This window comes from Lasioglossum baleicum, unplaced genomic scaffold (genome assembly GCF_051020765.1).
Source record: "Lasioglossum baleicum unplaced genomic scaffold, iyLasBale1 scaffold0027, whole genome shotgun sequence".
Lineage (NCBI taxonomy): Eukaryota > Metazoa > Arthropoda > Insecta > Hymenoptera > Halictidae > Lasioglossum > Lasioglossum baleicum.
Window position 1 is genome coordinate 1,146,437 of NW_027469087.1, and position 21,067 is coordinate 1,167,503.

General features: G+C 47.6%; 2 protein-coding genes across 2 annotated transcripts in view; both read left to right on the top strand.

Annotated features, from left to right (window-relative positions):
• LOC143219378 (uncharacterized) overlaps nt 1-13,075 on the top strand; it is a 148,509-nt gene extending 135,434 nt beyond the window's left edge. Inside the window, exon 6 of the mRNA XM_076445393.1 lies at nt 12,989-13,075. Within this exon, the coding sequence (XP_076301508.1) occupies nt 12,989-13,075 (87 nt within the window). The remainder of the gene's footprint in view (nt 1-12,988) is intronic.
• An 81-nt stretch (nt 13,076-13,156) lies between these two features.
• Nucleotides 13,157-18,279, top strand: LOC143219379 (uncharacterized). Its single transcript, XM_076445394.1, has 6 exons — nt 13,157-13,457; nt 13,761-14,117; nt 14,670-16,772; nt 16,917-17,192; nt 17,648-17,994; nt 18,100-18,279. Exons 1-6 carry the CDS (start codon nt 13,157-13,159, stop codon nt 18,277-18,279), a joined length of 3,564 nt encoding a protein of 1,187 aa, XP_076301509.1.
• Nucleotides 18,280-21,067: the final 2,788 nt, after the last annotated feature.

Genomic DNA, 21,067 nt, shown 5'->3' on the forward strand with positions numbered 1-21,067 from the left:
CCTTCTTATGTTTGTTGTGTTTTGTCTATTGTATTTATTTACTTATTATTATTTATTTATTTATTGACTTTTATATAATCTATTTTATCTATACACGTTTTCATTTATTGATTTTATCTTTTATTTTATCATATTTTTAAGTTTTATGCGGGTCGACCAGGGGGGTGGGACGGGGGGAGGGGACAGACGCGAGCCGGAACTCGAGTCTGTCCCCTCCTTGTCGCGTGCGGAAAAAAATACAATGCAGCGTGTACGAGTATTTGCACATGTATAAAAATCGGATGGCGCGGTAACAAAAATTCTAAATTATACAGCACAAGTTGCAGCAATGGATGCGCATAAGTTAAATTACCTGCATACCGCCGTTTCCTCAAACTGTGTGTTCGTAACTGGCACTGGGAGGATCCCAGTGTCACAACTGCGAGGAGGCCCAGGACTCTGCGCGGCATACGCTGGAAGAATGTCCAGCGTGGTCGGCACCGCGCAGAGACCTAAGGAGCGTTATTGGGATGGACCTCTCGTTGCCGGTCGTGGTCGACCACATGATCGGCAGCGAGAGGTCAAGAGCAGCGTTTGCCTCCTTCTGCGAGATTGTGATAACGCAGAATGAGGCAGCGGAGAGGGAGAGGGAAGCAGACCCCCTCTCCGCCAGGAGGCCAGCATCGGCGGGGCAACCACGACGAGGCCGACGGCCCCCTGTTAAGCGGCCGCAGACGTAATGGCGGCGGTGGGACTACTTAGTACTTCCACCGCCGCCAAGGGGGGCTGGCCGTTAAGGCGCCCTGGGGTGGGCAGGTCGCGGGGGGCGAGGTGGAGCAATAATCCCCTCCCCGCCTCTACAAAGATGCGACCTTCCCGTCGACCCCCCTCCTTTTATTTTATAATATTTCATTTTATTCTATATATATTTTATATTCTATATTATAAATTTTATCTTTATCTTTTATTCCCCTTTATTTTGCCCCCCCCTTCTTATGTTTGTTGTGTTTTGTCCATTGTATTTATTTACTTATTATTATTTATTTATTTATTGACTTTTATTTTATCTATTTTATCTATACACGTTTTCATTTATTGATTTTATCTTTTATTTTATGATATTTTTAAGTTTTATGCGGGTCGACCAGGGGGGTGGGACGGGGGGAGGGGACAGACGCGAGCCGGAACTCGAGTCTGTCCCCTCCTTGTCGCGTGCGGAAAAAAATACAATGCAGCGTGTACGAGTATTTGCACATGTATAAAAATCGGATGGCGCGGTAACAAAAATTCTAAATTATACAGCACAAGTTGCAGCAATGGATGCGCATAAGTTAAATTACCTGCATACCGCCGTTTCCTCAAACTGTGTGTTCGTAACTGGCACTGGGAGGATCCCAGTGTCACCACTGCGAGGAGCCCCAGGAGTCTGCGCGGCATACACTGGATGAATGTCCAGCGTGGTCGGCACCGCGCAGAGACCTAAGGAGCGTTATTGGGATGGACCTCTCGTTGCCGGTCGTGGTCGACCACATGATCGGCAGCGAGAGGTCAAGAGCAGCGTTTGCCTCCTTCTGCGAGATTGTGATAACGCAGAAGGAGGCAGCGGAGAGGGAGAGGGAAGCAGACCCCCTCTCCGCCAGGAGGTCAGCATCGGCGGTGCAACCACGACGAGGCCGACGGCCCCCTGCTAAGGGGCCGCAGACGTAATGGCGGCGGTGGGACTACTTAGTACTTCCACCCCCGCCAAGGGGGGCTGGCCGTTAAGGCGCCCTGGGGTGGGCAGGTCGCGGGGGACGAGGTGGAGCAATAATCCCCTCCCCGCCTCTACAAAGATGCGACCTTCCGGTCGACCCCCCTCCTTTTATTTTATAATATTTCATTTTATTCTATATATATTTTATATTCTATATTATAAATTTTATCTTTATCTTTTATTCCCCTTTATTTTGCCCCCCCTTCTTATGTTTGTTGTGTTTTGTCTATTGTATTTATTTACTTATTATTATTTATTTATTTATTGACTTGTATATAATCTATTTTATCTATACACGTTTTCATTTATTGATTTTATCTTTTATTTTATCATATTTTTAAGTTTTATGCGGGTCGACCAGGGGGGTGGGACGGGGGGAGGGGACAGACGCGAGCCGGAACTCGCCTCTGTCCCCTCCTTGTCGCGTGCGGAAAAAAATAAAATGCAGCGTGTACGAGTATTTGCACATGTATAAAAATCGGATGGCGCGGTAACAAAAATTCTAAATTATACAGCACAAGTTGCAGCAATGGATGCGCATAAGTTAAATTACCTGCATACCGCCGTTTGCTCAAACTGTGTGTTCGTAACTGGCACTGGGAGGATCCCAGTGTCACAACTGCGAGGAGGCCCAGGACTCTGCGCGGCATACGCTGGATGAATGTCCAGCGTGGTCGGCACCGCGCAGAGACCTAAGGAGCGTTATTGGGATGGACCTCTCGTTGCCGGTCGTGGTCGACCACATGATCGGCAGCGAGAGGTCAAGAGCAGCGTTTGCCTCCTTCTGCGAGATTGTGATAACGCAGAAGGAGGCAGCGGAGAGGGAGAGGGAAGCAGACCCCCTCTCCGCCAGGAGGTCAGCATCGGCGGTGCAACCACGACGAGGCCGACGGCCCCCTGCTAAGGGGCCGCAGACGTAATGGCGGCGGTGGGACTACTTAGTACTTCCACCCCCGCCAAGGGGGGCTGGCCGTTAAGGCGCCCTGGGGTGGGCAGGTCGCGGGGGACGAGGTGGAGCAATAATCCCCTCCCCGCCTCTACAAAGATGCGACCTTCCGGTCGACCCCCCTCCTTTTATTTTATAATATTTCATTTTATTCTATATATATTTTATATTCTATATTATAAATTTTATCTTTATCTTTTATTCCCCTTTATTTTGCCCCCCCTTCTTATGTTTGTTGTGTTTTGTCTATTGTATTTATTTACTTATTATTATTTATTTATTTATTGACTTTTATATAATCTATTTTATCTATACACGTTTTCATTTATTGATTTTATCTTTTATTTTATCATATTTTTAAGTTTTATGCGGGTCGACCAGGGGGGTGGGACGGGGGGAGGGGACAGACGCGAGCCGGAACTCGCCTCTGTCCCCTCCTTGTCGCGTGCGGAAAAAAATAAAATGCAGCGTGTACGAGTATTTGCACATGTATAAAAATCGGATGGCGCGGTAACAAAAATTCTAAATTATACAGCACAAGTTGCAGCAATGGATGCGCATAAGTTAAATTACCTGCATACCGCCGTTTGCTCAAACTGTGTGTTCGTAACTGGCACTGGGAGGATCCCAGTGTCACAACTGCGAGGAGGCCCAGGACTCTGCGCGGCATACGCTGGATGAATGTCCAGCGTGGTCGGCACCGCGCAGAGACCTAAGGAGCGTTATTGGGATGGACCTCTCGTTGCCGGTCGTGGTCGACCACATGATCGGCAGCGAGAGGTCAAGAGCAGCGTTTGCCTCCTTCTGCGAGATTGTGATAACGCAGAAGGAGGCAGCGGAGAGGGAGAGGGAAGCAGACCCCCTCTCCGCCAGGAGGTCAGCATCGGCGGGGCAACCACGACGAGGCCGACGGCCCCCTGCTAAGGGGCCGCAGACGTAATGGCGGCGGTGGGACTACTTAGTACTTCCACCCCCGCCAAGGGGGGCTGGCCGTTAAGGCGCCCTGGGGTGGGCAGGTCGCGGGGGGCGAGGTGGAGCAATAATCCCCTCCCCGCCTCTACAAAGATGCGACCTTCCGGTCGACCCCCCTCCTTTTATTTTATAATATTTCATTTTATTCTATATATATTTTATATTCTATATTATAAATTTTATCTTTATCTTTTATTCCCCTTTATTTTGCCCCCCCCTTCTTATGTTTGTTGTGTTTTGTCCATTGTATTTATTTACTTATTATTATTTATTTATTTATTGACTTTTATATAATCTATTTTATCTATACACGTTTTCATTTATTGATTTTATCTTTTATTTTATCATATTTTTAAGTTTTATGCGGGTCGACCAGGGGGGTGGGACGGGGGGAGGGGACAGACGCGAGCCGGAACTCGCCTCTGTCCCCTCCTTGTCGCGTGCGGAAAAAAATAAAATGCAGCGTGTACGAGTATTTGCACATGTATAAAAATCGGATGGCGCGGTAACAAAAATTCTAAATTATACAGCACAAGTTGCAGCAATGGATGCGCATAAGTTAAATTACCTGCATACCGCCGTTTGCTCAAACTGTGTGTTCGTAACTGGCACTGGGAGGATCCCAGTGTCACAACTGCGAGGAGGCCCAGGACTCTGCGCGGCATACGCTGGAAGAATGTCCAGCGTGGTCGGCACCGCGCAGAGACCTAAGGAGCGTTATTGGGATGGACCTCTCGTTGCCGGTCGTGGTCGACCACATGATCGGCAGCGAGAGGTCAAGAGCAGCGTTTGCCGCCTTCTGCGAGATTGTGATAACGCAGAATGAGGCAGCGGAGAGGGAGAGGGAACCAGACCCCCTCTCCGCCAGGAGGCCAGCATCGGCGGGGCAACCACGACGAGGCCGACGGCCCCCTGTTAAGCGGCCGCAGACTAATGGCGGCGGTGGGACTACTTAGTACTTCCACCGCCGCCAAGGGGGGCTGGCCGTTAAGGCGCCCTGGGGTGGGCAGGTCGCGGGGGGCGAGGTGGAGCAATAATCCCCTCCCCGCCTCTACAAAGATGCGACCTTCCCGTCGACCCCCCTCCTTTTATTTTATAATATTTCATTTTATTCTATATATATTTTATATTCTATATTATAAATTTTATCTTTATCTTTTATTCCCCTTTATTTTGCCCCCCCCTTCTTATGTTTGTTGTGTTTTGTCCATTGTATTTATTTACTTATTATTATTTATTTATTTATTGACTTTTATTTTATCTATTTTATCTATACACGTTTTCATTTATTGATTTTATCTTTTATTTTATCATATTTTTAAGTTTTATGCGGGTCGACCAGGGGGGTGGGACGGGGGGAGGAGACAGACGCGAGCCGGAACTCGAGTCTGTCCCCTCCTTGTCGCGTGCGGAAAAAAATACAATGCAGCGTGTACGAGTATTTGCACATGTATAAAAATCGGATGGCGCGGTAACAAAAATTCTAAATTATACAGCACAAGTTGCAGCAATGGATGCGCATAAGTTAAATTACCTGCATACCGCCGTTTCCTCAAACTGTGTGTTCGTAACTGGCACTGGGAGGATCCCAGTGTCACCACTGCGAGGAGCCCCAGGAGTCTGCGCGGCATACACTGGATGAATGTCCAGCGTGGTCGGCACCGCGCAGAGACCTAAGGAGCGTTATTGGGATGGACCTCTCGTTGCCGGTCGTGGTCGACCACATGATCGGCAGCGAGAGGTCAAGAGCAGCGTTTGCCGCCTTCTGCGAGATTGTGATAACGCAGAATGAGGCAGCGGAGAGGGAGAGGGAAGCAGACCCCCTCTCCGCCAGGAGGCCAGCATCGGCGGGGCAACCACGACGAGGCCGACGGCCCCCTGTTAAGCGGCCGCAGACGTAATGGCGGCGGTGGGACTACTTAGTACTTCCACCGCCGCCAAGGGGGGCTGGCCGTTAAGGCGCCCTGGGGTAGGCAGGTCGCGGGGGGCGAGGTGGAGCAATAATCCCCTCCCCGCCTCTACAAAGATGCGACCTTCCCGTCGACCCCCCTCCTTTTATTTTATAATATTTCATTTTATTCTATATATATTTTATATTCTATATTATAAATTTTATCTTTATCTTTTATTCCCCTTTATTTTGCCCCCCCCTTCTTATGTTTGTTGTGTTTTGTCCATTGTATTTATTTACTTATTATTATTTATTTATTTATTGACTTTTATTTTATCTATTTTATCTATACACGTTTTCATTTATTGATTTTATCTTTTATTTTATCATATTTTTAAGTTTTATGCGGGTCGACCAGGGGGGTGGGACGGGGGGAGGGGACAGACGCGAGCCGGAACTCGAGTCTGTCCCCTCCTTGTCGCGTGCGGAAAAAAATACAATGCAGCGTGTACGAGTATTTGCACATGTATAAAAATCGGATGGCGCGGTAACAAAAATTCTAAATTATACAGCACAAGTTGCAGCAATGGATGCGCATAAGTTAAATTACCTGCATACCGCCGTTTGCTCAAACTGTGTGTTCGTAACTGGCACTGGGAGGATCCCAGTGTCACAACTGCGAGGAGGCCCAGGACTCTGCGCGGCATACGCTGGAAGAATGTCCAGCGTGGTCGGCACCGCGCAGAGACCTAAGGAGCGTTATTGGGATGGACCTCTCGTTGCCGGTCGTGGTCGACCACATGATCGGCAGCGAGAGGTCAAGAGCAGCGTTTGCCTCCTTCTGCGAGATTGTGATAACGCAGAATGAGGCAGCGGAGAGGGAGAGGGAAGCAGACCCCCTCTCCGCCAGGAGGCCAGCATCGGCGGGGCAACCACGACGAGGCCGACGGCCCCCTGTTAAGCGGCCGCAGACGTAATGGCGGCGGTGGGACTACTTAGTACTTCCACCGCCGCCAAGGGGGGCTGGCCGTTAAGGCGCCCTGGGGTGGGCAGGTCGCGGGGGGCGAGGTGGAGCAATAATCCCCTCCCCGCCTCTACAAAGATGCGACCTTCCCGTCGACCCCCCTCCTTTTATTTTATAATATTTCATTTTATTCTATATATATTTTATATTCTATATTATAAATTTTATCTTTATCTTTTATTCCCCTTTATTTTGCCCCCCCCTTCATATGTTTGTTGTGTTTTGTCCATTGTATTTATTTACTTATTATTATTTATTTATTTATTGACTTTTATTTTATCTATTTTATCTATACACGTTTTCATTTATTGATTTTATCTTTTATTTTATGATATTTTTAAGTTTTATGCGGGTCGACCAGGGGGGTGGGACGGGGGGAGGGGACAGACGCGAGCCGGAACTCGAGTCTGTCCCCTCCTTGTCGCGTGCGGAAAAAAATACAATGCAGCGTGTACGAGTATTTGCACATGTATAAAAATCGGATGGCGCGGTAACAAAAATTCTAAATTATACAGCACAAGTTGCAGCAATGGATGCGCATAAGTTAAATTACCTGCATACCGCCGTTTCCTCAAACTGTGTGTTCGTAACTGGCACTGGGAGGATCCCAGTGTCACCACTGCGAGGAGCCCCAGGAGTCTGCGCGGCATACACTGGATGAATGTCCAGCGTGGTCGGCACCGCGCAGAGACCTAAGGAGCGTTATTGGGATGGACCTCTCGTTGCCGGTCGTGGTCGACCACATGATCGGCAGCGAGAGGTCAAGAGCAGCGTTTGCCTCCTTCTGCGAGATTGTGATAACGCAGAAGGAGGCAGCGGAGAGGGAGAGGGAAGCAGACCCCCTCTCCGCCAGGAGGTCAGCATCGGCGGTGCAACCACGACGAGGCCGACGGCCCCCTGCTAAGGGGCCGCAGACGTAATGGCGGCGGTGGGACTACTTAGTACTTCCACCCCCGCCAAGGGGGGCTGGCCGTTAAGGCGCCCTGGGGTGGGCAGGTCGCGGGGGACGAGGTGGAGCAATAATCCCCTCCCCGCCTCTACAAAGATGCGACCTTCCGGTCGACCCCCCTCCTTTTATTTTATAATATTTCATTTTATTCTATATATATTTTATATTCTATATTATAAATTTTATCTTTATCTTTTATTCCCCTTTATTTTGCCCCCCCTTCTTATGTTTGTTGTGTTTCGTCTATTGTATTTATTTACTTATTATTATTTATTTATTTATTGACTTTTATATAATCTATTTTATCTATACACGTTTTCATTTATTGATTTTATCTTTTATTTTATCATATTTTTAAGTTTTATGCGGGTCGACCAGGGGGGTGGGACGGGGGGAGGGGACAGACGCGAGCCGGAACTCGCCTCTGTCCCCTCCTTGTCGCGTGCGGAAAAAAATAAAATGCAGCGTGTACGAGTATTTGCACATGTATAAAAATCGGATGGCGCGGTAACAAAAATTCTAAATTATACAGCACAAGTTGCAGCAATGGATGCGCATAAGTTAAATTACCTGCATACCGCCGTTTGCTCAAACTGTGTGTTCGTAACTGGCACTGGGAGGATCCCAGTGTCACAACTGCGAGGAGGCCCAGGACTCTGCGCGGCATACGCTGGAAGAATGTCCAGCGTGGTCGGCACCGCGCAGAGACCTAAGGAGCGTTATTGGGATGGACCTCTCGTTGCCGGTCGTGGTCGACCACATGATCGGCAGCGAGAGGTCAAGAGCAGCGTTTGCCTCCTTCTGCGAGATTGTGATAACGCAGAATGAGGCAGCGGAGAGGGAGAGGGAAGCAGACCCCCTCTCCGCCAGGAGGCCAGCATCGGCGGGGCAACCACGACGAGGCCGACGGCCCCCTGTTAAGCGGCCGCAGACGTAATGGCGGCGGTGGGACTACTTAGTACTTCCACCGCCGTCAAGGGGGGCTGGCCGTTAAGGCGCCCTGGGGTGGGCAGGTCGCGGGGGGCGAGGTGGAGCAATAATCCCCTCTCCGCCTCTACAAAGATGCGACCTTCCCGTCGACCCCCCTCCTTTTATTTTATAATATTTCATTTTATTCTATATATATTTTATATTCTATATTATAAATTTTATCTTTATCTTTTATTCCCCTTTATTTTGCCCCCCCCTTCTTATGTTTGTTGTGTTTTGTCCATTGTATTTATTTACTTATTATTATTTATTTATTTATTGACTTTTATTTTATCTATTTTATCTATACACGTTTTCATTTATTGATTTTATCTTTTATTTTATCATATTTTTAAGTTTTATGCGGGTCGACCAGGGGGGTGGGACGGGGGGAGGGGACAGACGTGAGCCGGAACTCGAGTCTGTCCCCTCCTTGTCGCGTGCGGAAAAAAATACAATGCAGCGTGTACGAGTATTTGCACATGTATAAAAATCGGATGGCGCGGTAACAAAAATTCTAAATTATACAGCACATGTTGCAGCAATGGATGCGCATAAGTTAAATTACCTGCATTCCGCCGTTTCCTCAAACTGTGTGTTCGTAACTGGCACTGGGAGGATCCCAGTGTCACCACTGCGAGGAGCCCCAGGAGTCTGCGCGGCATACACTGGATGAATGTCCAGCGTGGTCGGCACCGCGCAGAGACCTAAGGGGCGTTATTGGGATGGACCTCTCGTTGCCGGTCGTGGTCGACCACATGATCGGCAGCGAGAGGTCAAGAGCAGCGTTTGCCTCCTTCTGCGAGATTGTGATAACGCAGAAGGAGGCAGCGGAGAGGGAGAGGGAAGCAGACCCCCTCTCCGCCAGGAGGTCAGCATCGGCGGGGCAACCACGACGAGGCCGACGGCCCCCTGCTAAGGGGCCGCAGACGTAATGGCGGCGGTGGGACTACTTAGTACTTCCACCCCCGCCAAGGGGGGCTGGCCGTTAAGGCGCCCTGGGGTGGGCAGGTCGCGGGGGACGAGGTGGAGCAATAATCCCCTCCGCGCCTCTACAAAGATGCGACCTTCCGGTCGACCCCCCTCCTTTTATTTTATAATATTTCATTTTATTCTATATATATTTTATATTCTATATTATAAATTTTATCTTTATCTTTTATTCCCCTTTATTTTGCCCCCCCTTCTTATGTTTGTTGTGTTTTGTCTATTGTATTTATTTACTTATTATTATTTATTTATTTATTGACTTTTATATAATCTATTTTATCTATACACGTTTTCATTTATTGATTTTATCTTTTATTTTATCATATTTTTAAGTTTTATGCGGGTCGACCAGGGGGGTGGGACGGGGGGAGGGGACAGACGCGAGCCGGAACTCGAGTCTGTCCCCTCCTTGTCGCGTGCGGAAAAAAATACAATGCAGCGTGTACGAGTATTTGCACATGTATAAAAATCGGATGGCGCGGTAACAAAAATTCTAAATTATACAGCACAAGTTGCAGCAATGGATGCGCATAAGTTAAATTACCTGCATACCGCCGTTTCCTCAAACTGTGTGTTCGTAACTGGCACTGGGAGGATCCCAGTGTCACCACTGCGAGGAGCCCCAGGAGTCTGCGCGGCATACACTGGATGAATGTCCAGCGTGGTCGGCACCGCGCAGAGACCTAAGGAGCGTTATTGGGATGGACCTCTCGTTGCCGGTCGTGGTCGACCACATGATCGGCAGCGAGAGGTCAAGAGCAGCGTTTGCCTCCTTCTGCGAGATTGTGATAACGCAGAAGGAGGCAGCGGAGAGGGAGAGGGAAGCAGACCCCCTCTCCGCCAGGAGGTCAGCATCGGCGGGGCAACCACGACGAGGCCGACGGCCCCCTGCTAAGGGGCCGCAGACGTAATGGCGGCGGTGGGACTACTTAGTACTTCCACCCCCGCCAAGGGGGGCTGGCCGTTAAGGCGCCCTGGGGTGGGCAGGTCGCGGGGGGCGAGGTGGAGCAATAATCCCCTCCCCGCCTCTACAAAGATGCGACCTTCCGGTCGACCCCCCTCCTTTTATTTTATAATATTTCATTTTATTCTATATATATTTTATATTCTATATTATAAATTTTATCTTTATCTTTTATTCCCCTTTATTTTGCCCCCCCCTTCTTATGTTTGTTGTGTTTTGTCCATTGTATTTATTTACTTATTATTATTTATTTATTTATTGACTTTTATATAATCTATTTTATCTATACACGTTTTCATTTATTGATTTTATCTTTTATTTTATCATATTTTTAAGTTTTATGCGGGTCGACCAGGGGGGTGGGACGGGGGGAGGGGACAGACGCGAGCCGGAACTCGCCTCTGTCCCCTCCTTGTCGCGTGCGGAAAAAAATAAAATGCAGCGTGTACGAGTATTTGCACATGTATAAAAATCGGATGGCGCGGTAACAAAAATTCTAAATTATACAGCACAAGTTGCAGCAATGGATGCGCATAAGTTAAATTACCTGCATACCGCCGTTTGCTCAAACTGTGTGTTCGTAACTGGCACTGGGAGGATCCCAGTGTCACAACTGCGAGGAGGCCCAGGACTCTGCGCGGCATACGCTGGAAGAATGTCCAGCGTGGTCGGCACCGCGCAGAGACCTAAGGAGCGCTATTGGGATGGACCTCTCGTTGCCGGTCGTGGTCGACCACATGATCGGCAGCGAGAGGTCAAGAGCAGCGTTTGCCTCTTTCTGCGAGATTGTGATAACGCAGAAGGAGGCAGCGGAGAGGGAGAGGGAAGCAGACCCCCTCTCCGCCAGGAGGTCAGCATCGGCGGGGCAACCACGACGAGGCCGACGGCCCCCTGCTAAGGGGCCGCAGACGTAATGGCGGCGGTGGGACTACTTAGTACTTCCACCCCCGCCAAGGGGGGCTGGCCGTTAAGGCGCCCTGGGGTGGGCAGGTCGCGGGGGACGAGGTGGAGCAATAATCCCCTCCGCGCCTCTACAAAGATGCGACCTTCCGGTCGACCCCCCTGTTCGACCGCGACCATAAATTTTCGTCGCGACGAAGAGGGTTTTCCTTTTTTTTTGTGTACTCGAGTCAAGGGTACGAAGTGAGGACCGAGAACGGTCTACGTCTCGTGACATAGACCAGACAGGATGTTCTTTGTTCACGGTTTTAGTGCGGGTCAGCCCCAATATAAGCATGTGCGCGCCATAACGTAAACCATCGGTCGACTGCGCGGCGCCGAATTTTCCTGGGGTCTTCGAGCGAAGACAAAAGGACGGTTGGGCCCCAGATGAGGGTAGTCGGAAAGGCGCGATCGACACAGTCGTAGAAAGTCGTCCGGTAGAGTCACTTCGATATCCTTCGGACAAGTATCAGAGAAGAGATCGTGTGATTGAACCCCGGTAGTGTCCAGTGTGAACGATATTGCGCGATATTGCAAATCATGTTTGAACATGATCATAACGAACATATATACATAACAACACAAGGGATCCCTCGGAGTCGTACTCCGCCAGGTCGTGCCGCAGCACACACAACATACTTGAGGGATCCCGCGGAATCACGATTCCGCCAGGTCGTGCCGTAGCACACCTCTACATACACTCGTGTGGATCCCATGGAGGAGTGTCTCCAACAGGTCGTGCCGTAGCACACATTTATCCATATACACCAAGGGATCCCTCGGAGTCATACTCCGCCAGGTCGTGCCGCAGCACACACTACATACTTGAGGGATCCCGCGGAATCATATGGGATCCAGTAGAACTCCGAGTCGTATACATAACGCTATCAATACATGAGAATTCATGATTATCGCTACTCTAACGCTCACATCTTCATCGTTATTTCTTTTGTAATCCACGTTTAATTCTTTATTTCTGGGGTTTTTATGCCGCAAGGCTTTTCCCCAATGAGCCAATAAACTATTTAAGATATTTCGGCTCAATTCTGTTTTGTTTATTTATAATTCATTCCTTTTCCATTTTTATATCCTAACACTATTTTTGAAATACGGGGTTTCTCCATGTTGGAGAGATTTCGACGATACATTTTATGGTGCCTCCTGTGAGGTGTGAGCGTTAAAACGATGAAGATGTGACAAAACATTAGAAAGTTGAGCGCAATCGCCGTTAACACTGGACACGGAAAACGGAGGGAGACATTTTCCTTGCCCGAGGGAGGGCCCTATGAAGACGGGGCGCATCCCTTGGAGGGGGATACGGTCCCTCGAAGGAAAGCGCGCGGTTAACGGACGACTTCGGCTCTGACAGCGAACGTAGCATCATCTCCCCGAAACAAGTCTGAGCTACATCTACATAGATCTGAATTACGGTGCTTCTACAGTATTGATATTCTATTTAGACGCGTACTATCGCGTGTCCGCAAATTTGTCGGAATTTTTAGTACGCGGTGTGTGTGTGTGATCCGGAGATTTAAAGACAACAGTGCTCAGTGATAACACGTCGAACTCTAACGAACGAACGTTGATGAACTCTGGACACAATCTTCAGCATCATACGGTGGACCTCTCGCCCATATCGCCTCCTGCTGCAGACTTTGTCCATCAGCGAAAGATAAGTATCGATTATCAGCCATAATTTTCGACTGTGCGTTTTCGTAAATAGACTAGATTTAATCATACATATATACGGTGCGTGCGAGTACGTAGTATAATCATAATGGATTGGATCCGCATAATTGGTCAAAAGCGTACGTCGCTTAAACGACAAATAACGCAGCTCGAGAACTACATCACGTCGGGCCAATATGACGAAACGAATCTCAAAATGCGGTTGAATAGAGTCACGGAATTGTTTCACGCATACGAGGAGTTGAATGATGAACTCGCAATTATCGATCCTGAGAATAATCATTTGGACGAAATACAAGACATTCAGGATCGGTATTACGACATCGCAAGTAAAATTAAGTCTATGGAAGTCGCTGCACCGTCATCCGCGCCGGTAAACGAGACGCTCGGTAATTCATACTTAAATACGACCTTAGGAGAGGGACGACGGCGTACGTTGAAATTGCCGGTCGCCGAATTACCGAAATTTGACGGAAGCTTGGAAAAGTGGCTCTCATATAAGAACACATTTCTAACTATGATCGACGGGCGTACCGACATAACAGATTTAGAGAGGTTTATCTATTTGAAAAACTCGCTAATCGGTGACGCGCTGAACAAGATTTTGGTTTTCAATATAAGCGCGGACAACTATCAAAATGCGTGGCGTCTTTTAGTAGATTCGTACGAAAAACGGCGTATTCTCGTTTCAGAGCACTTAGACGCCATTATTGACTTAGGAACAGCAAATAAAATCCCAGCTAGCGGACTCGCGAAATTGGTTGACGATGTTCGTCAACATTTAAATATGCTACAATCATTAAAGGTTACTCCGGATAGTTCTTTGATTATTCGATTTCTAGAAAGAGCAATGCCTAGCGAGATACGTGAAAAATGGGAAGAGACACTGAGCTTGGACACTCTTCCTACGCTGGAAGAATTTTACAAGTTCATAAACGAAACGAAGTTCCGACGGATCACTCTAGAGAAGGGTGCCGTTCGCGATAACACCGAAACGGGAGTCAAGCGTCGGTCCGAACGGGAATCTCGTAGAATCAAAACGCGTAAAGGTGAGGCTGGTGCGCGTGCCTTCGTTACAGCTACCGTGCGCACTTGCTCTTATTGCAACAAACACCATTTATTATATAGTTGCCCGGAATTCGTAAAATTGCCCGTGTCCCAACGTTGGGACATTATAAATAGAAAGAATTTGTGCCGAAACTGTTTGCGATCTCATAGCGGAAAATGTCGGTCGTCATGTTGTAAACATTGTGGGCGTTTTCACCATTCGTTGCTGCACAATTTCGGCACGCGACAACCTTCTACCGTACAGGCTGATACAATGCTAAAGTCCGCGAATGTCGCGGCTGAACCGGGTTCAACATGACTATCAAGGCTCGCATTGACCGCCGCGTGTCGCGTTCCTCGCTCACAGTTAATGATGAGTGCAATAGTTCGCATCCGAAAGCACAACGGAACGTTCATTGAAGCTCGGGCACTTCTCGATACCTGCGCGACGGCGCATTTTATGACTGAGACTCTCGCACAACAGCTAAACCTTCCTACCCAACCATGCTCGATTGCGATTAACGGAATCAATGAGATGACCACGATGTCAAAAGATTTGATTCAGGTTACGCTCCGATCGCTCCACAGCGACTTCCAGAAAACATTAACTTGTTTAACTGTCTCGCGAATTACGGATTCGGTACCCGATGAGGTATTTCCACGCGAATCAATAGCAATTCCTGCTAACATACGTCTTGCCGATCCTGAATTTCATATTTCGCGGCCCGTTGATATTCTGATTGGCGCTGGGGCCACTTTGTCATTGATATCGATAGGGCAGATCAACTTATCTCGCGATGACTGCGATCTAATTTTACAGAAAACCCAACTTGGATGGGTGGTAGTAGGCGGAACAACAGACAGCGTGGAAAATCGAGTTATCTCGTGCAATCTAGCAGAGTTGAAAGAACAAATCGCGAAGTTCTGGCTGATTGAAAACGTGGACGCAGAAACGTCGAAACTATCCGTAGAATCGTTATGCGAGACTAATTATAGCGAAAACACGACGCGTACTGAGAGCGGACGATACGTAGTACGATTACCATTTCGTGCCGGCAATAGAGATTTCGGCGACATGCGACAGATCGCCTTACGTCGGTTCCACTCACTTCAGCGAAAGCTCAACGCAAACTCAATTCTTAAGGAAGAATATCACAAGGTGATGCAAGAGTACATTACGCTTGAGCATATGTCATTGGTTACCGACGACTCAAATACTGGCTACTATATGCCACATCACGCCGTCGTAAAGGCTACAAGTACGACTACAAAAATCCGCGTCGTGTTCGATGCGTCGGCCAAGTCGCCTAAAAATATGTCATTAAACGATGGACTTATGGTAGGTCCTACAATACAAGACAAACTTTTCGAACATTTGTTACGATTCCGCACGCATTCCTATGTCATTACCGCCGACATCGAAAAAATGTACCGAGAAGTCTTAGTTCACCCACAAGACCGCAAATATCAGCGTATATTCTGGTATCACGACAATAGAATCAAAACATTTGAACTAAATACCGTTACCTTTGGCGTATCGTCCGCTCCGTACCTCGCTATCCGAACCATACAACAGCTGGCGGTCGACGAAGGCGCAGATTTCCCATATGCTTCCGAAATTTTGAAACGCGATTTATACGTTGACGATCTTTTGACAGGTGCAAATTCTTTGGAGGAGGTTTTAATTATTCGCAATGAGGTAATCGAACGCCTGAAACGCGGCGGTTTCACTATTCGGCAATGGGCCTCGAACCACAATCACGCCCTTGACTCCATAGGCGAAAAACTTCTCGGAACGGATTACGCGACCGATGAGAGCCCGGTGATAAAGACCTTAGGCATCGGATGGCACGCGCAGGGGGATAAATTGGTATATACTGTAAATTCATCAGAATCTCCCACGAAATCGACAAAGCGCGAAATTCTATCTGAGATCGCCAAAATTTTCGACCCTCTCGGGCTTCTGGGACCAATAATTCTGACTGCAAAGGTTTTCATGCAGGAATGTTGGAAAACGAAGCTCGATTGGGACGAATCGGTTCCGCTAGCGCTGCATACGCAATGGCTAACCTTCTCGAACCAACTTCCGTGTATAAACAATTTATCGATAGATCGGAGACTTTTGCTCGATAATCCTACCAGCATTGAAATTCACGGATTTTGCGACGCGAGCAAGGTGGGATATGGCGCGTGTATCTACATTCGTTCCCGCAATCAGAAGGATCGCACCCTCGTTCGTCTGGCATGTGCTAAATCGCGAGTTGCACCTCTTAAAGAGACAACTATACCGCGGCTCGAACTATGCGGTGCGTTAACGTTGGCCTGGCTTTATCAAGAGACCGGGGTTGCTTTTAAGTTCTCAGTTAATCGTGTTCTTTTCTGGACAGATTCCACCATAGTATTACAGTGGCTAAAAAAGTCTCCAACCGTGTTGAAGGTTTTTGAATCGAATCGCGTTGCGGAAATCCAGGCCATCAAGGAAGCGGAATGGCGGCATATCAAAACAAAAGACAATCCGGCCGATGCATTGTCTCGCGGACAACTTCCTGCGACATTCCGCGAGAACGATTCGTGGTTCGAGGGACCCCATTGGTTACGCGAACACGAGTCTACTTGGCCGGCAAGTTTAAACATTACTGTCAAGGAGCTACCGGGTTGTAAGAAAAATACATGTTTAACATTACAGCACGACAGATGCGAATTTTTTCACAATTTTTCTTCGTATAGAAACCTCACACGTGTAATCGCGCGTTGCTTACGTGTGCGGCGATCTGACAAATATACGGGCGAGTTGTGTATAGCAGAAATAAGCAACGCGGAATGCGTCATCATCAAAACGATACAAAGAGAACAATTCTCCGAGGAAATTGAACGCATTTCAGCATCGAAGGAAGTAAAAGGCAGTCGACTCGCATCGCTGAGTCCGTTTCTGGACGAATTCGGACTTCTTCGTGTCGGCGGTCGGTTACAGAATGCCAAAATTCCCTACACACAGAAACATCCGATTCTTTTACCATCTTATCATCATGTTACTGATCTTATAATCCGTGAAATACACGAACGCACGTACCATGCCGGTATTCAAACAACCCTATACACCACTCGCCATCGTTTCTGGCTCCTGGACGGAAAAAATCAAGTGAGGAAAGTCGTACGACGATGCGTTCGTTGCATCCGTTTCCGACCGTCTCCGTTACAAGGAAAAATGGGAAATTTACCCAAATCACGTGTCGAAGAAACGGCGGCTTTTACTCACACCGGTGTAGATTTCTTCGGGCCGTTCTTTATTAAAGAAAAAAAGCATCGCAATAGAAACAGCGTAAAGGCATACGGTTGCGTTTTTATTTGTATGTCGGTCAAGGCGGTCCATATCGAAATCGTAAGCGATCTTACAACCGGGGTTTTCTCGGCGCCTTCAGACGTTTCATCGGGCGTCGAGCTATACCTGCACACGTATATTCGGACAATGGTACTAATTTTGTCGGCGCGAATAACCAGCTACGCGAATTGTACGCGTTGTTCGAATCCACAGAATTTAAAGAAACCGTCAACGAATTTGCCGTAAGCAAGTCCATAACGTGGCATTTTAATCCAACGTTAACACCACATTTCGGAGGCATATGGGAGGCCGCTGTAAAATCGTTCAAGCATCATTTTAAACGGGTTATCGGCGAACGTCTCTTCACGTTTGAAGAAATCACTACCTTCGCAGTAGAAATCGAAGCGATTTTAAACTCTAGGCCGTTGTGTCCTATTTCGACCGATCCAAATGATCCTATCGCATTAACACCAGCGCATGTATTAGTAGGTCGACCACTTACGATGCTACCGGAAAATAATTATCTTTCCGTTCCAGAGAACCGGCTAACCTCTTGGAAGGTAATTTCGAAGGCTCGACAAGACTTTTGGAAACGATGGTACCAAGAGTACCTCAATGAATTTCAAAAGCGCCAAAAATGGTTCACAACCCGTGGCGAACTCCAGGTCAATTCAGTTGTAATCCTGATGGACAAAAATCTACCTTGCATGCGATGGAGGCTGGGCAGAGTCATGGAGGTCCACCCCGGCAAGGATGGCGAAATCCGAGTCGCCACAATCAAAACCACCAACGGCGTTATCAAGCGGAACATCACGCAATTGTGTCCATTGACTGAACATACATAACGAGACGTGAACATTACATTGGATTGTCGGCGTTTGAATCCCGCGGAACTATAGTGACGTAGTTTATACGTTAGATTTATTACTCGTCCACTCGCAACGGGGGGAGCGTGTTCGACCGCGACCATAAATTTTCGTCGCGACGAAGAGGGTTTTCCTTTTTTTTTGTGTACTCGAGTCAAGGGTACGAAGTGAGGACCGAGAACGGTCTACGTCTCGTGACATAGACCAGACAGGATGTTCTTTGTTCACGGTTTTAGTGCGGGTCAGCCCCAATATAAGCATGTGCGCGCCATAACGTAAACCATCGGTCGACTGCGCGGCGCCGAATTTTCCTGGGGTCTTCGAGCGAAGACAAAAGGACGGTTGGGCCCCAGATGAGGGTAGTCGGAAAGGCGCGATCGACACAGTCGTAGAAAGTCGTCCGGTAGAGTCACTTCGATATCCTTCGGACAAGTATCAGAGAAGAGATCGTGTGATTGAACCCCGGTAGTGTCCAGTGTGAACGATATTGCGCGATATTGCAAATCATGTTTGAACATGATCATAACGAACATATATACATAACAACACAAGGGATCCCTCGGAGTCGTACTCCGCCAGGTCGTGCCGCAGCACACACAACATACTTGAGGGATCCCGCGGAATCACGATTCCGCCAGGTCGTGCCGTAGCACACCTCTACATACACTCGTGTGGATCCCATGGAGGAGTGTCTCCAACAGGTCGTGCCGTAGCACACATTTATCCATATACACCAAGGCATCCCTCGGAGTCATACTCCGCCAGGTCGTGCCGCAGCACACACTACATACTTGAGGGATCCCGCGGAATCATATGGGATCCAGTAGAACTCCGAGTCGTATACATAACGCTATCAATACATGAGAATTCATGATTATCGCTACTCTAACGCTCACATCTTCATCGTTATTTCTTTTGTAATCCACGTTTAATTCTTTATTTCTGGGGTTTTTATGCCGCAAGGCTTTTCCCCAATGAGCCAATAAACTATTTAAGATATTTCGGCTCAATTCTGTTTTGTTTATTTATAATTCATTCCTTTTCCATTTTTATATCCTAACACTATTTTTGAAATACGGGGTTTCTCCATGTTGGAGAGATTTCGACGATACACCCCCTCCTTTTATTTTATAATATTTCATTTTATTCTATATATATTTTATATTCTATATTATAAATTTTATCTTTATCTTTTATTTCCCTTTATTTTGCCCCCCTTCTTATGTTTGTTGTGTTTTGTCCATTGTATTTATTTACTTATTATTATTTATTTATTTATTGACTTTTATTTTATCTGTTTTATCTATACACGTTTTCATTTATTGATTTTATCTTTTATTTTATCATATTTTTAAGTTTTATGCGGGTCGACCAGGGGGGTGGGACGGGGGGAGGAGACAGACGCGAGCCGGAACTCGCCTCTGTCCCCTCCTTGTCGCGTGCGGAAAAAAATACAATGCAGCGTGTACGAGTATTTGCACATGTATAAAAATCGGATGGCGCGGTAACAAAAATTCTAAATTATACAGCACAAGTTGCAGCAATGGATGCGCATAAGTTAATTACCTGCATACCGCCGTTTCCTCAAACTGTGTGTTCGTAACTGGCACTGGGAGGATCCCAGTGTCACCACTGCGAGGAGGCCCAGGACTCTGCGCGGCATACGCTGGAAAAATGTCCAGCGTGGTCGGCGCCGTGCAGAGACCTAAGGGGCGTTATTGGGATGGACCTCTCGTTGCCGGTCGTGGTCGACCACATGATCGGCAGCGAGAGGTGAAGAGCAGCGTTTGCCTCCATCTGCGAGATTGTGATAACGCAGAAGGAGGCAGCGGAGAGGGAGAGGGAAGCCGACCCCCTCTCCGCCAGGAGGCTAGCATCGGCGGGGCAACCCCGACGAGGCCGACGGCCCCCTGTAAGGGGCCGCAGACGTAATGGTGGCGGTGGGACTACTTAGTACTTCCACCACCGCCAAGGGGGGCTATCCGTTAAGGCGCCCCCGGGGAGGGCAGGTCGCGGGGGGCGAGGTGGAGCAATAATCCCCTCCCCGCCTCTACAAATATGCGACCTTCCGGTCGACCCCCCTCCTTTTATTTTATAATATTTCATTTTATTCTATATATATTTTATATTCTATGTTATAAATTTTATCTTTATCTTTTATTCCCCTTTATTTTGCCCCCCCCTTCTTATGTTTGATGTGTTTTGTCCTGTAACGTCGTACCGACGTGTTGCGTCGGCTTTGTTCGAACGAGCAAATTCTCGCCGTTCATACATACATATATATATATATATACATGGTATACTTATATATACTTATACCTCTTCCGTAAAATCCAAACCGAAATCGCGTTTAAACTGGTACACAACGATATGTATATATATATACATATATATATATATATATGTATATATATATATCTTACGCGTACTTATATATATATATATATATATACACATATCTCCGTGAGCGCGAACGTAGGGAATCGGAAAAGATGTGGTAGCCACCAGTACAAGCGAACGCCAGCATGGCAACCGCGAGTACAGGTGTACGTACATCTAAATCGCAGTCCTGTTCAAACAGCGATAAGTATACATTCGGCAATAACGTATTCGTCCGTACCTCGTACGATTTAGACAAAGGACTTCACGGTTCACCGAATCCCTATGGCCCGCGCTCTCATTATAAATAAGACGAAATCGCGCGAATCGCTCTCTTCTAGTTCAGACCCCCTTCTAGTTCAGACTCTCTTCTAGTTCCCAATTTCAC